The 18623-nt window shown below is 39.0% G+C and overlaps 1 protein-coding gene across 1 annotated transcript; it reads right to left on the bottom strand.

Annotated features, from left to right (window-relative positions):
* Positions 1-175: 175 nt before the first annotated feature.
* Positions 176-13975, bottom strand: gabrr2a (gamma-aminobutyric acid type A receptor subunit rho2a). The gene is made up of 9 exons (XM_079458234.1): positions 13564-13975; positions 11776-11882; positions 6547-6614; positions 5077-5300; positions 4329-4411; positions 4100-4240; positions 3689-3841; positions 3405-3613; positions 176-2678 (listed from the first exon to the last, which is right to left on the bottom strand). The coding sequence occupies exons 1-9, from the start codon at positions 13707-13709 to the stop codon at positions 2367-2369; spliced, it is 1443 nt and encodes a 480-aa protein (XP_079314360.1). The 5' UTR covers positions 13710-13975; the 3' UTR covers positions 176-2366.
* Between the last annotated feature and the right edge of the window lie 4648 nt (positions 13976-18623).

Genomic DNA, 18623 nt, shown 5'->3' on the forward strand with positions numbered 1-18623 from the left:
TTTTTTTCATTTAGGACTGGTTTTGTGTTTCTTTTTCAAATTGGTTTGGCAAAATATTTGGTGATATAATAGCATATTATTGAGTGATTTATAAGGTATCTTTGGTAGGCGGGTCCTTTTGACAGGGGAACACCACAAGTGTTAAACGTTAAAGTAGTCTAGTGTGGACAACAGTGCAAAAGATGATCATATTTTATTTAATATTGCCAAAATGATTCACAATTTTTTTTCATTTTCAGTCAAAGACTGAGGCGCCTAAGCTTGCCTTATAGACCTAGGATTAATCCATTCGAAAAAGAAACACAAAACCAGTCCTTAATGAAAGAAAACAAGTTGACAAAAAGATTGAATCCAATATTTGGTGATAATATTGCATAAAATGTGACTTATACGCTATCTTTGGTAGCCGCGTCATTTTGACCTGTGAACACCACAAGTGTTATATGGTTTTGAACTGACTGTACGAGTGTTAAGACGAACAAGCCCTGCGTCATGGAGCACACCATAATAATTCAAAAATAGAGTCTTAAACTGACTGTTTTATTTAACGATTGACATGCATTTATAAATGCATGCAACGATCACCACAAAACATCCGCACCGACTACACAAAACAACACACAAATGTGTAGCATTGTTTTCTTTATCCCTTACATCACACAGTTAATTTTGTCTTAGCATCTAAACTGTGATGTATTAAGTATTAGTTAACCAGTACATGGCTTTAGGGTAGGGAACGACACATGATAATTTACAAATAAAAAATATACTATATAAGTTTGTGTTTAGCACATTTTAGAAATTATCGCTGACGGTGAGGATGGTAAAAGGTGCCGTTTAGAGATGTAGGCCTAATGTCAGGTGAAGTTGACGTATTGTCCCATGCCAGGTGAAGTTGACGTATTGTCCCATGCCAGGTGGTCTTTATTTATTCATACACTTCAAACTAAAACTTTTCACCAATGCATCAGTTTGCTTAAAAACATGTAGGCAACAAACATGTTTTATTTCATTGCGTCTTTTTCTAGTCAACACATTTCACATTCTTAACAGTTACATAAACATCTTAGGGACTAGAATTGTCTTCATAGATGTGATGGTGTGGTTACCATTCCAATAAATACAAACAAGACCTTCAAGCACATATTCCCAGTTTGCATGTGACTATGTGCACTATGCTGTTCCACCAAGAAAAACAAAAGCAACAAATAAATATATAATTAAAATGTCAGTAGTCAGTAGGCTGTTTTAAGTTGTATTCAAGATCGTTTGAATTCATTACACTGCCTAATTTAACAAGCTTTGTGCTCAACTCCTGTAAGGTATAATGGCAAATTTGTAAGTGCGTTTTAAAATATAACTGATAAAAAATACATATAATCAAGTAATATGCACGTAGATGAGCCACAGTAAAGATGCGTGCTGGGTTTATTTTTGCATGGTCACATGAGAAATGCAATGCTATGAAATATGCACACACGCTCTACAAACACTCATCCATATGCACAAACATACATACCGTGTTATCGTTTATTAAATATAATACATTACAAGTGTGTTTGTTTGAACAGACTTCTTTCTTAAATGGCGTGTAGCTGGATAATGTGGAGACAAATAAAATAAAGGGCTGCTAAGCAATGCTTCATCTGTGTTTTGTTGCCTTTTTACTAAACTTCATACAGACGTGAATGCAAGATGTTTTCTGCTGCTACCTTACGCCAGAGCTGTTTTTGTTTTGTTCATCTATGTCTTTTTGGTTAGACACAATTCGGTTGGACATTCTCAGATTTAATTCCTTAACATTCTGGGTCGAGCAGAGGAGGTTGGCTGCTGCAAAAGACGTGCCGTTTTGCTGACTGCTGTGCAGGTTGTTTTTCACGCCTGTGCATTATGCTCCAGCATGCACTGCCTTGTGTCTTTAATATGTATTGTGTTGTATTGTTTGGTTAACTTGCCTGTGATTTATTCGTTCGAAGCGTCTTGAAGAGGTGCTAAAGTAATTCAAATTTGAAAAGTGAAAAAGTCAAAGTCAAACCTGTTAAACAAAAGCTAACAACATGCTTTCTTGCTGTACAGTACTTATCACAATCCACATGAACATTAAAATAAAACACATAAGCCCATACAAAATCTGATGTGCATCACAAGTAACTTTTCATCAGCCTGAAAAGGCCTAAATTGCAACACACAGAACTGATTTACATGCAATATCTTTCCTTTTGACTTCAGTGAAAAGTTACAGATAGATGTAACTGCAGTTCACGTAAACCAATTTTTGATGTGCATCAAAAGTCAAAATGATGGTTGTATTAACCTAACGTCCAACATTGTCTGACAATCCAGTATATAATGTTGCCGAGGCGTGATCAGCAGTAAACCGACCAGTAAATAAGGTTGAAAATTATATAGGCTCCTGGGAAGATCATACGGGAGTACTTATCGATGGCATGCGTGTTCTGTATAATGCGTAAGCCGCGAATGCCCTTCTTCTTGGTGGCGTTGGACTCATTGCTAACTGACAAGTGAACCACCATATGTTCCTGTTTCTCTGACACCACCTCCTCTGGAACCATGGGAGCTTCTGTGTAGCCAGCCAAGCTGTTGGTGTCAGCTTCGCTGTAGGTCCCATCCAACATCATGGTCCTGGTGTGGGACATACCGCACGTGCAGAGCATTGACTGGAACAGGTTGGACACCCAGGGAGACAAGCAAAATGAACTGTTGGCATTAGTGGAGCGATGGCTGACTACCAGAACAACATTTCTTAATTACACACAGGAACGATTTGGTTAAATTGTTTTATCGGGTCATTTGTAACTTTTTTTATTAATACTAAATCGGTTGAGCCGATAAACCGATACTAAGAAAGCAACGTGGCCATAAAACACAAATGTATTGTAAATGAGATTAGTGAAACTAAATAAATATTTATTGTGTATTACATGTTTAGTTTAGCAGCATGTAGCTTCACAAACTTAAACAAATAAAAGGGAAACTCCACACATATGTCGTCAATTGTGGACAGTTAAATATGGCAGATATTGAAAAGAATTCAATAAAAGTTATTGTGTGTAACGCAATGTAATGTTGAAAAGCGAAGGTTGATTAGTCATTTTTTAATCTGTCAGATGCTGGCTTTACATGTGACTGGCTTTTCTTTAGAGAACTAAGTGCTAATGCACTATATGACAGCTTAAATGGAAAGGTTTATTAAATGAACTTAAAGATCATCTGATGTCAACAATAAAACAAATTAAATTATCAGCCGATATTTCCAACAACTGTGATTACATCGGTCTACTATATAGCTTTATTAAACTATATTACATTATTATATATATCGACATGTTATATCTTATTCAATATTTAAATGTACATCATTTCCACCTGTTGCTGTTTTATACCTGTTCTCTGACACGTTCTCTGAGTTTCCGGTCTCTCCTCTCCTGGACTGTGGTCAGATAGTTGACCGCCGCATACTCCAAGACAGATAGGAACACAAATACAAAACTGACCCACAGGTAAATATCCACAGCTTTGATGTAGGAAACTCTGGGCATAGAGGCGTTTACCCCAGTGATGATGGTAGACATGGTGAGCACCGTGGTGATACCTGGTTAAAATCATCACATCATGTTAAGATCTGGAGGATGCTAGCGGCGAAAATGGTCATTTGCGATAATCTTACCCAGTGAAACTCTGGCTGGAACGGCCCTGCGATCAATCCAGAAGGATACCCAGGATAGCATAACCATCAGCGTAGCGGGGAAATAAGTTTGCAGCAGGAAGAAGAAGATGTGGCGGCGAAGCGTAAAGTTTATATACAGGCGATTATACCATCCTAGAAAGAGAGAGCGAGAGTGATAAAATATATACGATGAACATCAAATGCGAGTTTCTGAAGTTGTCGCAACAAAGTTTGTCTTTTCAAAACATATTACGTTTTATGGGGTTTATAAATATATTTCGTTGGCTCGTGTGATTTCAAGCTACAGGTAAGAGGAGTTAGATTTGATGAAAGTGAGCATTGCATTTATTTTGCATTGCATTACGGGAAAAGTGAATGTGAACTAGAAAGAATGTGCAATTTAGACAATACCTGTGCTGCTATAAAACGCCAGTCGAGAGGTAGTATGAAACTTCTGTATAAGAAACTGGGAGAGGGAGATTTTCTCATCTATGCTCAAAGACTCATCTCCACTTTTCCAGTAGAGCATCAGATCCTCATCCGTGTATGCGTCTGGAAAACAAGGATCCTTGTTAGGAAAAGCCCTGTTAGGGTGGATTGAGTATCTCCGGTGCTAAGAATAACACAAACTTAAACTCACAGCTCTCCAGTTCGAGAGAGCAGGTCTGAGTATCCAGCGGGAAACGGCTGAAGTCCATGTTGCAGGCTGCTGTTACGGTGACCCTGGAATGGGCAGATTGACAAATTTGGGATTGTAGGCGAGTGACAGATTTCTGTTCAACTATACGGAAATACAGCGATATTGACATCTAAAGCCAGACTATTCCATTTTTTGACAGTGCACAATTTGTATTCACTTTTAACCTATAATTCATGGACATTTTGTGAGCAATTTGCCGTTATTTACAAAAATGCAGTCTAAAATGGCATACTATGACCATTCATTGAACCAACACAGGCCGTCTCATTTTTCTCTCCACTTTTCTCTTTAGTAGTGTCTATCATTTGTCGGACAGTGGAAATAATCAGGACCGGTCTGGTCAATAATGACAGTTTCCCTGGAGCTATAATACAGTCTGAAATTTGACATTGAACACAACCCGATTGTAGCCTGCGTGCAGGTAGCTTGGCCTCATTTTTTACATGCATCACAAAAGACATGGCAAAAACATCACAGGCCAGCAGCATCGTTCTAATTTTAACACCCCAGCAGTATGCAAATGAATAAGCCCATTGACATGCTTTTGTTTCCCAACTACATTTCTGTAAAGTTGTCAATAATGTCAATAAAATCTTATCTCTCTGGCCCGTATGTAAAGGTATATATGCATAAATATAACAGATATAATAGTCAGAATTGGTAATCTGTTATTTTCTGCTTTGTTTACCTCAGGCTGTATAGAACGTGTCCATCAGGAAACACTCTCAGCATGATATTTTCTGTGGTTGTGTCATGAATAAAAGATCTCTTAGAGTGGACGAAGAACACATCGGGAACCCATATCTTCTTTACCAGACGTCCGTCAAAAGTCATGCTTTTATTTGTGGAGCTGGCGAAGGAAAGGCGCTCATCCTTCCAATAGTGTCTCAGGTATAATGTAATAGTGAAGTCCTACAAATTCAAAGAGGTAAAGTACAGTTTTAAAGCAAAACTCATTCTCATTCATTTAAATGATCATTTACAGCATCAGTTGTACTTTCATTTTTTCTACAATGCCAGTAAATCTGTAACATCTCATGAAAACATGCATGTGATTTTTCACCCCAAAATTAAATTGTATATATACAGCATAGTGCCAAAGCAAAGATACTATTTTAGGACCGCTCACATTTTGTTGTATTGTTTTATGAAAATTAGGAACATTGTCCCCCAAATTCTCATTAGCGTAATGCACCTGGACATTTCACCTTTTTTGTCATTCCAATTATTATTGATGTTCATTGTCATTATATTCTCATTACTGTAATACAGTTCCTTTTACCAATGGTACCATGCATTGTAAACACTTCATTAAAATGATTATAGCTTTTTTTGCATTACAGTAATGAGAACTGGGGGAGATGCTCCCTTGTCATGACAATAATGTTACAATGAAAAAAAAGGAATGTTCCTGGAAGCCTTTATTTTCTTTTCGCAAAATATAAATACAGTTTTTGTCTGATGATGTGAAATTCGCCCATTTTTCAAACAGGTTCACACAAATATCTTATACGTCTCGTTTTTTGTAGTTTGTTTTAAATGGAATGTCTGAGTGTGCATCACTCATTCTTCTATATGACAGCCGTGCCTCTCTAAATCGCTCAAGCTGAACATCTCTTCTGTTTTATCTTTCAGTTATGTAACCTTAAACATTGGTCGCGGTCAGTAATTATAAATGGTCAACAACAGCGCCACAGTTTCTGTTACATCACACAAAGACTTTAGATGAAAACGCAAAACATAAGAAGGGATTGACAGCATGGGTGTCATATACTGTTAAAACAGGAGTAAAAAGAAGATACATGATCAAAGTTTCTACCATCAGAGGCTCAGCATGTCTTTTTTAGGAATACCCTTGTGAAACACAGTAACTGCAATACAGCTAGTAAGACGTGCAAAAAACGAATCATTTAAAGAGACATTTTATTTAGCTTATAATATATAGTTTGTAACTTATTTTCTATAATACATTTAAAAATATTTGTCTTCTGATTTTACAGTGAAATGTCTGGTTGTGTATTTTAGTGCAATTGATTCATTATTTCATGACTGTGATGCAAAACAGGTGCAAAAAATATTATTTGCCCTGTATCATATATTGAATAATTTAGATTTTAAGTGCATGTTATAAAAAACATAAATGGTTCGGATGACCCACCATGTCAACTTCTGAAATACTGTCCAAACTTTCCACTTGCACATCAACTCCAACTGGAATAGCAGGACCTGAAAAACAATTTATACAACATAACTTTGTTCATGAATCACGTTATACATTTCTCTTTTTTTCTTTCTTATTGTCTTTTGACCTCCTTTACATGTCATGCATTCATTTTTCATAACATTCTTTGTTTGTTGGAGTCAAACAGCTTCATAGCGATCAGTATCAGCCCTGTGTTCACCAAACCTCTGTGAGCATCATTACATCAATACGTCCTAACATGTAAATCTCATTCTGTTTCCTTTTTTCTTCAGATCTTTTCACAAAAGGCTTAGCAGCAGCTTTGACGTCTGACGTATTGTAAGGAAAGCTCGTTCTCTCAGAGTGTTCAAGCAGAACTGCAGCTTTGATACACGAGGCTACACTTCTAAGGTCTTTCTTGCCAAACATAAACCCTTGCTCTTCACCAGGATGATTGTAATAGCCGTATCTGTTGCTCAGAAGGTAAGGCATTTAGGCAAATGTGTAGGGGGCGGCCTGTACATATGGACGGTTGTGATTCGTGGACGGCGGACAGATTTGAAACCAGATTTCCAGCACGCTCCGCCGCCACCGCCACCGCACTTCTAGTAATCCTACAAGATTACTGGAGATGCTAAATGGTGGATTATATTTTGATGCTTAAAATGATACGGACAACGACTGAAACTTGCAATTATGTGTCACTTAACGACATGTCACTCATCGAAATAGTATCAATCGTGAATAGCGCTTGATGTAGAAAATGCGACTGATGTCGGTCGGCAAACCACGCAGATGACTTTTAGAATTTTTCTTATACAAACTCATCTGCGAAGGATTCATGCAATGCGCGCTGGAACCTTCTAGTCAATTTCCCTGCCATGTTCCATCAAGGTTTTTCATATCACACCAATTGGCCTCAATGAGGACACACAGTTCCTAGGTAAAATCAATTTGTCCAAACTAATCAACCCCATGCTGCCCATTTGAGACTGAAACCAACAGAATGACCTTGAGTTTGGATGCCCCATTTCTCAGCGTAGAAGCCACTTCAGGTCATTTGGAAATGTTCATTGAGAGAGTTCATATTTATTTCATGTTCAACCTTAGGTATGTGGAATGTTTTTACAAAGGATACCAAATAAATTGTTCTGATTTAAATGAGCCACGCCAACACAATACATTATGTGACTTAGTCTGTGAAAACCCATTTCTTGTGATTGATTGTTTTCTATATCAAATCATGTAATGTAATGTAAAGATAATCATAGTGAAATTAATGCTTGAAATCAAACTTTGATGCTCATTTTCTCAACTAGACTTTGAAACTTTAGACTGGATTTCACATATTATACCGATCTGAAACTATTTTATGAGGTTACACATTTATATGAATTATCAATTGCAAGATTTGGTACAATCTGCTTTAGGCTTTGGCCTAAATTTCTATGATAAATTTGAAATATTTGTCTTCTGATTTTACAGTGAAATATCTGGTTGTGTATTTTAGTGCAATTGATCCAATATTTCATGAATTTGATGCAAAACAGGTGCAAAAAAGATTATTTACCGTGTATCATATATTGAATAATTAAGATTTTGAGTGCATGTTATTTCAAATTTATATGAATTCTAAATTGTAAGATTTTGTACAATCTGCTTTAGGCACATGCCCTTTTTACTTTCAAAAGTCATTTATAAGTTGTGTTTTATCTCTCGAGTTTGCTGACGTAACTCATTGCCGGGTGATGTATGCTCACTAGGTGGTCTTTAAACCAGCTGTCTACAGTGCAGCCCGGGATATTCGCATGTGCTAATCCACAAATTTGGTTGACCGGCCGGCCGGCAAACCACTGCCAGATTAATCTTGTCACTAGAGCCAAAACTCAGCAGTCCATAACAGATCGAGTGATCTTCCAGATGGACAAGCCCATCAGCGTGTTCCGCTTAAGTCTTTAACGGGTGAAAAAAGAGAAAGCGAGAAAGAGACACGGGAGCAATGAAATGTAATGTCATTACAGTCTTTCTCAGTTTCACGTGTTGTTTGATTTAGATCGTAAGGACTGATCCTTTTTGCTGAATGTCAGCGTTTTCACATTTCATCTGAGGAAGGCCATTTTGTGGTGTATGAATAAAACAAACAAAAAACAGTGTATAAAAACCCTTAAAGGAGAAATGGTGACATTGGGCCACCACTGTACACTATGTGCAGATCTTTAAATGTTTTCTAATCAGATCTGATTACAGACTGTTACTGATTCAATTGGCTCCTTCCACATTTCTTGGACTATCAATAAACATCAGAGTGAAATGCTGAAAGCACCATTTCACATCATGAGGAGCCATCTGCAAATGCTGAATGAATAAACAGTTATGAGACAAATCCTTAATGTGTAATCCTACACATACACCGCCCTGTTATGACCCCAAAACATGGTATGAGTGCTATATGCTCTTGATGTACATCAACAGATACTCCCCTTGTGAAGGATTAGGTATAAGCTTTATGCACCATCAGTTAGACTTCTCTGGATTAAACGAGACTGCAGCCGTACATTAGCAATTCTGTTTCGCTCCTGAGGTCAATCTCATTTAAGCAGTACATACGGCACCTGGGGTACCTTTAACCTCTTTGCTTAGAAACACATGCTGGTGACCAGGTATTCTAGTCTTCTGGCCTAAGTGGGTTAAAGTGCATTTAATGACAATTTAGGGTGTAATGAGAAAAACCTTTGTTGTTATAAAATGTAACCCACTGCTTCGCAGGGATTATTGCTTTTATAAAACATTTATTTCATGGGTAGCAATGTTTCATAAAATAAAGTAAATAAAGCGATATTTAAGCTGGGCAATGCGGTCGGCAGCTGGGTATTGGAATGGGCTTGGAAAGGTTACCGACATTCTTCAAAATATCTTCTTTTGCGTTCTGCTGAAGAAAGAAAGTCATACAGGTTTGACAAGAGAGTGAGTAGTAAATGATAACAGAACTTAGATTTCGGGGTGAACTGTCCCTTAACGTTTTTTAAACTGTGCACTTCAATCGATTGACATTTTTAATCGGAATGTATATTGCAAAGAAAAAGCTATTAGACTCAAAACTGGACATGTTTACCCCCGTTCCTCCACTGGACGAAAATATGATCAAAACGTACCATATCATACTGTGAGATTTTCCCTGTCAAACAGATGCAACGGTGCTTTTCTCTCAGACAAGGTGGGACTGAGAAAGCAGCTTAGGGAGTGAATATGTTTGGGCTATTTTCATTCCCTTTTGCTGTGACCCCCCGCTGTCACATCAGCAATTCCCAAATGTCTGCGGAGTCTGAGCATCCAGACAAAAGCCTTTTTAGACGCTCTATTCACGGCATCAAATGCTGGAGAATGCATTTCTTTGTTTTGTTCTGTAAAGGAACACATCAATGAAGAAGAATCGGGACTCAGACAACTTATACCACTTGCTCATGTGGTGCGTAAATAAAAAGGCGGCGTAAATCTTACACCGATTGTATTTTATGAGCCAACAGTGTGTAAGAACATATAAAGGCCTTAAACTGTGATCTTCGGTAGGGTAAAGGGTGATTTTACTTTACCTTTCCTGACATTATACGATGTGTGCATGTCTACTTTTTATGTGAAAACCTGAAGGTTCAAAAACAGTTCACACAAAAAGAAAAAAACTCCTTTGACCCTCTTCTGCAGAACGTAAAAAATATTTTGGAGGACGTTGGTAACCAAACAACATCGGCCCGACATTTACATCAATTGTATGCACACAAATCCACTGAGACATGTTCCACGGGAGAAAGAGTCTTATACAGTTTTTTCAACGACACGGGGGTGAATAAATGATGCATTTTATATGCATTATTTCTTTAAAATCTCATATACTATATACAGTACCACTGCAGACTAGACGATATCTCTGCTTTTTAAAATCTTATTGTTCCCAGAGGAGCAAACTGTACACACATCCAGCTGTTGCTACATGAGTTGATTGACTGTTAACTCTCCAAACAGCGATCACAGTGACAGTCATGTGGAACTTAAAAGCTCAAGCACTGTGTGAAGAGCTCCATGTGACAGGCCCATGGCTTTCAAAACTATGCCTGTCATTCATTTGTTCTGAATTAATGAAGACCTGCTTTGCAGAGGAAATATGTAAAATCAAGGTCGGTGTAAATACGGGCGAATGTATAAATAAATTAAATCAGACCATTATAACTTTTAAAACCTTCTATGGCTCACTGCTTCTGTAATGTCACATGACATAAGCTTTACAAGTACTGCAATGCAACAGAGAGTCAGAAATGAAAAGCTGTCTTAAACATTATAGTGTTCTGTGACTTCTTGTGGAAAGGCTTGGATTCTTTGGTAACACTTTACAATAAGGTTGTATTTGTTAAAGGGACTATAAATAAAACTGAACATTCATCTAAACTGAAACGCAAGGAATCCAGGAAATAACCATGCTATTATTTTACATCAAATATAAATTCCTTAAATCTTCAAGTTCTTAAAGGGACAGATCACCCACATTTTTTTATTCTGTCTTCATCGGTTCTCAAGCTGTTTCGAATCTGTATGAATTTCTTTGTTCTGATGAACACAGAGAACGATATTTGGAAGAATGCTTGTAACCAAACAGTTCTTGGCCACTATTGAGTACCATAGTAGGAAAAATGACAATGGCATTCCTCATTCTTCAAAATATCTTCTTTTGTGTTTATACAGATTTGGAACAACTTGAGGACACATGAAGACAGGATAGTCAATAGGGTGTGTAGACTTTTAGGAATCTATATTTGATGTAAAACAATAGAATGGTTATTTCCTGGATTCTATGTGTTTCAGTTTTATTTATAGTCCACTACAGTTTCCTAATGAGAAGGTTGTTTACTCCTCTAGAGGGAGCCAATGTAGATCGTATGCCCGCTGGTCAAACAAGTGCCCTTGACACTCTCCATACTAAATATGCTCAAAGTTTGGATCGAAAAAGTGTCACTAAAAAGGTTTTACCATAAAGTGAGCTTTAAAAAATGCTACATACGGCGTTTGTGTCTTTGTGAGTTTCAAGTTGTCGTTTAAAATACTCTCTTGCTCCAAGTGTAGTTGCCTTTGTTTCGAAAAAGTTCAGATGCTCGTGCAAGATGCTGTCAGCAGACCTTTCACTCTACACAAAAAATGTAACAATGACGATAATCTAACCTGCAAATGCTGGTCTCATAGTGAAGTCATGATCATCCACTTTCAATAACTGTTCGGTTTTCAGTCTCCGTGATTTCGTCACGTCTGGTGGCTTCTTCGCTAAGGAGCTGTGAAAGGATTTCAAAGCATCATAAACATATGAGGTCTCATATCATGAACTGAAATATAAAAGAGTTCTATTCTGCAAAATATCTGATGAATGGTTCAGCTCGTGTGTCAAAGTCAACGCCGTTTACATAATTTCCATGAAAACCCAGCAACAGAAGTGTAATGAAGGATTAGGATCATGCTTGGCGCTTGTATCAACAAATTGTTAAAGCGGAATCGAACTAGCTGCAGCTGCCTGCTCTGTTTTCAAATGACAGCAGATCTTATCGAAAGTCACTCGGGTTACTTCTGAATACAGGATTTGATAAACTGCACTTGGTTCCGGTCTAACAGGGACCGTAATTAACTTTTTATCAGCTGATATAATGCACACTGACGGATCCAACCCAGAGACCTAAAAACGCAAGAAAGCGGTCGAGTGGCCTGTCACGCTCCCCGTTGCTTCTTGCCATTTGTAATTTCGTTCCTGTTGAGTGTACATCAGACGTAAGGCGGCATGCCATGATTGGCACCCCGTGTACAGTAATACTGCTGGATTTTCTCATGCAAATTTGCAGGCTAATGATATGTTAATTCTCAAGACTGTTTGTTTTCATTTAATAGTCATGAAACACAGTTGGGTGTACCAGTACCAACTTTTTGTCACGACAGCTTGGTGCCAGCGTACGGTCCTCGGCAGATGGGCGAAACGTGCTCGTGACACATGGCTGTTTATCTATGAAAGGAACGCTGGTTCAGGCATGCCAGTAATACGTGTTCGGTTCAGTGGCTGTATCATCTGTCTGGGTCACGTTAATTGCACACCCGCCTCTGGCCTCATTTTTGGGACTGTGTTTGTCATCAGGCTAATAAAGGTGAACACGAGTCCGTGATGGAACTTGGATGGAGTCGCATGATGATAATTGATGCCACCAGTCATCTTTCCTCAGCAACACACAGACATCTTGTTTATATGATTATCATCATTCTTACATGTGTTAATGATGACAGGTCTGTATATCAGTCTGGTCGATGAAATCGATCAATGTTCAAAACTTAACCCAACATGGATCACAAATACATATAGCCTATATTAGATGCATTTCTTTTAAAGACTACTTATTATGTTAAATACAATTCGTTTTAATGTTAATTCAGATTGTGTGCTACCTAAAACAAAAGAATCATTTCAGAAATGCATTCGCAATTTCTACTAAATGCTACAAAAGGTTCTGCAATGCCATACAACCTTGGTTCCCCAAACATACTTAAAAGAACCTTTTCAATTTACTCCACAAATAACGTTTTGTGAAACAGAAAGGTTCTCTGGATGTTAATGGTTGTTCATGGAATCACCCAGCCGAAATAAAATGTCTTTGTGTAGCACCTTCATTTTTTGAGAAAATACAAAAACATGCCCATGCATTTAGACGAAATGTTGTTGTTTATCTCCTTTTCTATCATTTCAGTCACAATGTTTTAGATCACCACTTCTAACTTTATCTGCATCAGCAAATGACTGACAGACAGTCATCTTCAATATCATTTCCACATTAACGGTCATCTCCATCATTATAAATCTTGTACATTATAAGCATCATCATTTTAATGTTCCAAAAACACATTTCACCAATGTCAAGTTTACAGTTAGCCTAGATGACAACCCATGAGTGCCAAAAAAATAGAAAAAAAGCCACTTACGTGCCATGCTTCAGAGTTTCCACGGGTCCCGTCCACCTCCTCTCTCTCGTGTTGTGTTTATTTTGGCATTCCCCAAACGAGTCCAGACAGACCACTAAAACCAGTAAATGTCTCAGATAAGGCATCATGCACAGCAGGTGAAACATCTACAGGTGTGTCCCGGAATCCAGTTTAATCCAAGAACGCGACGACTCGGTGGATGCAGCATCTTTTCGTTGACAGCGCGGGGATCGCGGAGCCTCTCATCGCTACGGCATGCGCGTTATGTCGATGGTTTAAATATCAGCGCTACGCGTACCGCCGGTTCCGCACCGCGGATTCTGTTTGTCATTGGTCATCAAGCGCACAGCTGTTCGGACCCGCAGCGTTCAACACATGGCATGAGCGGTGCGCGTTTCCCACATCTGTCTGTAGTGCTGCAGGAAAAGAGGGATTAGAAAGACACAACGACCTCAAAAAGCTCCGCGTGTGCGTGCTTTTAAACCTATAATGCCGAAGTGAAATGCATCCGTTGCATCCACTGCTTGTTGGCTTAACAACACTGGCATGAAAAACAGAGGCATTGTGATGTTTGCTAAATAAAACGAACACCTATATCTATGAAAAGTTATCACACTTTCTTGGTTATGTTTGATGCGTTTTCTTGTGAGTCTTGTGAATTGTTTACAAAACATTCAATGACTTGTGCTTGCGGCCTCAAGTAGGGTGGCCGTTTCCATAACACCAAAAAGGAGGACACTTTGCGGCATTTAGTGAGGCAAGAATAACCGCATCTGGTGTAGGCCTACTCGCAAATATAATACAACTGTGTCTATCATATCGATGGTATCATGATACAGTGATTCTGAACAAGCCTACTCTATTCATTGCAAGACAATTTGATCAACAACATATCTTGATGTAGACCAGTGTTTCTCAAACTTTTCCTGCCATTCCCCACATTGGAGGTAAGGAAGGGGTGCAAGCCCCACCTGTCCCCAATAGCTAAAAAAAGGGTAATAAACTTTAGGTCCACTGTCTGGTTGGCAGGTGTCGAATCTCCAGTTTTCTTTTCATTCCATGTCAGAAACCTCTGACATAAAATCATACTTGCAATTTATTTGCAATCTGATGTTGTTTAAGTAAGGCCGATTCAGCGCAACTCCGAAAAGGAGGACAAATGAGTTTTGTGGATTGGTTTGGGTCTTGAGAGCCCTGTGATGTTTGCGCCCCAAGGTCCCGTGTTCTTCTGATCCAGCCCTGATTTAGTGAAATAATAAGCATTGACAGGAAAAACCCAGAGACCCAGAAAGAATCGAGCTTTAAGAGTCTTCCCATTTGTAATTTATTCCTGTTAACTGTGGGCTCACATCAGACAGAAGACAGCTTGTAATGTTTGGCACTCTGTATACAGTAAGACTGCTTGAATTTCTCATGCAAATTTGCATGCGTTTGCATCCATTAAGAAGAATGTCCTCAACGTGACGAATGCAATTTCACAGGTTTCTCTGACTCATGCATTGCAGACATGAATAAATATGTCAAAATGCAATGTCCCCCCCCCTCATGTATTTAAAAAAAATCTGCAGCTCACAAGAGAAGATATTTTGAAGAACGTTGGTAACCGAACAACATTGGCCCCTATTGACTTTCATTGTATGGACGCAAAACCATTGAGAATTTTTTTTATTATCTTATTTCGTCTTTACAGAATAAAGAGTCTTATGCAGGTTTTCAATGGCATAAGGCTGAACAAATTATGACAACATTTTCATTTTTGGGTGAACTTACCCTTTAAAGAAATAAAGTATATTCTTTTTTTAAAGAGTAGAAAAGAGATACAAGTCAGACATGATCGGTCAGGTGTTGACGGAAGAGATGTGTTTTCAGCCGATTATTAAAGATGGCAACAGAATCTGCTGATCTTGTAGCAGCGGGCAGATCATTCCACAAAGTCGATATGCGAGAGAGATTTTTACCTTTTTGGGATGGCACCACAAGACGTTATTCGTTTGCAGAGCGGAGGGATCTGATGGGTACATAAAGTCTATATTAGCGAGTTAAGATAAGGGGGTATGAAATCAGTGGTGGTCTTGTAGGCCAGGAGCAGAGTTTTGAATTTGATGCAAGCGACTAAAGGGAGCCAATGTAACTTAATGAAGAGAGGAGTGACGTGTGCTCTCTTCGGTTCATCTCTTCAGTTCAACTCTTGACGATGCATTCTGGATCATCTGTAGATCATCTTTTTGTTGTGCAAGCAAGAGTACCAGCCAGTAGCAGAACAAGAGCCTGGACTAGTACTTGCGTAGCATGCTCGGATGAGAAAGGTCTAATTTTCCTAATATTGTAGAGGATGAATCTGTGAACTTTAGCTGATAATGGATCACCACTCCCAGGTTTCTGGCCGTTCTGGTAGATGTGATGGTTGATGAGCCCAGTTGAATGGAGAAGTTGTGATGAGTCTGTGTTGGCCGGGATTGCGAGCAGTTCTGTTTTTACAAGGTTCAACTGCAGGGGATGGTACTTAATCCAGAGCGAACTGTTGGCTAGGCACGCTGAAATGCGTGCAGAAACAGTTGTATAGTCAGGCTGAAGTGACAGGTGGAGTCGTATATCGTCTGCATAGCAGTGATAGGAAAAGCCATGTTTCTGAATGAATGACAGAGCCTAGGGATGTCATGTATACAGAAAATAGCAACGGACCACGCACTGAGCCCTGAGGTACCCCTGTGTCGAGATGTTTGGACTCAGAGACCTCACCTCTCCAGGATACTCTAAATGACCTACCTGAGAAGACCTGTACCATTGTAGCACCATTCCAGAGACACCCATAGCCTTGAGGGCCGACAGGAGGATGTGGTGGTTAAACGTGTCAAAGGTGGCAGATAGATCCAGTAAGATAAGTACAGATGAGTCAGAGGCGGCTCTTGCCAGTTGCAGGGCTTCAATGACAGAAACCGGCTCAGTCTCAGTGGAATGACCACTCTTGAAACCAGGAGGTTGTTCTTTGTCAGAAAAGATGAAAGCTGGTTACATACAACACGTTCAGAAGTTTTAGCAATGAAGGGGAGGAGAGATAGCGGTCTGTAGTTCTCTAACAGTGCAGGCTTTAAAGGGGTTCTCTTCAGTAGTGGGATAATACAGGCCTCTTTGAAGACTGTGGGAAATGTACAGTGGTGAGAGACGACTTGATAATGTGGGTCAGAGCGGGAACAACCGATCGAGAGATGGCCTGGAGGAGATGAGTGGGGATGGGATCAAGTGGGCAGGTAGTTGGAAACGTCATCTTCAGATAGGAGAAGAGCGAGCATGTGTCGGGGATTTCGTGTGTTCAACAGGCAACGGTGCGGAGAACTGACTGCTGATGGTGGTCGTTTTCTTTACGAAAAAAGACAATATTACTGCCACAGCAGCAGATGGTAGGGCTGGATTTTTTCATGCATTTGTCTTCCTACTCTATCTCAGCCCCGGCTCTTCTGCCACTGAAACTCAGCTTATCTGGGATTTTACAGCAATTCATCGCTGCCACGCCCCAGCTCCATATCCACTTGATTGCGGCAACTGAGCTGGAGCACAGCCAGTGTGTCTCAAAAGGATCTGTTACGTAAAAGTTGGTCAGGCCTCTCATATTAAAGGGCTAAATCTGTCCCCTGCACAGCCAGCGCTTTTGTGCTGCAGAGTTTGCAAATCAAAATGTAGAGATAAATTACAAATGTAAGCAAAGCTCTCCTTTCCTTTTTAAGTTGACAAACCTGCTGTGTCAGCTTTATTTGAGGGCACATCGTCCAAGTCTAAATGACGGCTGGCATAACGGCAAAGTGACAAGGTTTGAAGGGCGCTGCTCATGCACACAGGTGAGATCTCTATAAATAGTTTAATATCCTTGGATGATGGGAGCAGGAAGCATTCTTTCAATTCCGACCGCTGGAAAACACTTAAATATAAAAACATAAAATATATTGGTTGCAATTCGCAACCTCCCTGCTATATGCTGCAAAATTTCATACACTGGACTTCTGCAAATCAATAGCTTAACATGACAGACAAACAGTTTAGTGACCATTTCAGAAAAAAATATTTGACCTCTGCATACCACCATTGACCAATCAGACTTGAGTATTCCAGAAAGCCAGGTAAAAATCCTTTTGAAGTCTACCGTTCCAGACACATATACGTAAGCTTTTGGCTCACAGGAACCCAGATTCGAGTCCGTCCCAGGTCATGTCCCAAATCCACCCCCTGTCTCTTACAGTCATGTTCCTGTCTGCCTCCACTGTCCTATAAATAAAAGTATGCCTACTTACCCCCCCCCCAAAACATCCTTTTGACGATTAGATTAGTTTGACTTTCCATTCTTGAAACACTTAACATGACATAAAAAGGTTCCAGTTTGAAAGATGTTATTTCAAATCAGATATTGGATGGATAACGGAGGATAAATGAGTGTGAAATAACTACCAGTTCGGCATAACCAAATGTAAAACAGGAAGATAAACCAGTTATACAACAATGAATTAATACTGAGAGTGATTAGAGGAAAATATAAATATTTTTACAGGCCATATAGGGTCTTGAAAATGGTCAACACAAATCTAAAATGACTAAGTATCTTAAAACTTAGCATCGCTAGAGAGCATAGTGTTTCTATTAATCATTCATTTTCCAAAAAAATAACAGTAACACAAAAAGTTTTCAACAAGAGGTGATCTTTGCTTGTCTTCACAGGAAATCTGTTTTCACGGTGATACTTCAGAAAAATAATTCAATGCTGGAGGTTAAATATAGACAGCAGTCTCTGTTCAGTTTGTAGCAACAATCAACTTGGATACACGTGACATGTTTTGTACCACTTGTATTACGTGACAACAAACCTAAACCTTAGGAATATGTGACACAGAACACAAAGTGTACGAAAAAACATCAGACATCACTTTTGTAACTAACATGAAACACTGTGATGTCTGTCAATTGTTGCTCAAATAAGGTCTATAGTTTTGTCAGCCTATAAGATTATACACAGTAGAAAAACCATCACGAAGACATTTGGTTTCTTTCAAATCATTTGTTTACTTCAAGTGTAC

Source organism: Barbatula barbatula, assembly GCF_947034865.1.
Source record: "Barbatula barbatula genome assembly, chromosome: 6".
Classification (NCBI taxonomy): Eukaryota; Metazoa; Chordata; class Actinopteri; order Cypriniformes; family Nemacheilidae; genus Barbatula; species Barbatula barbatula.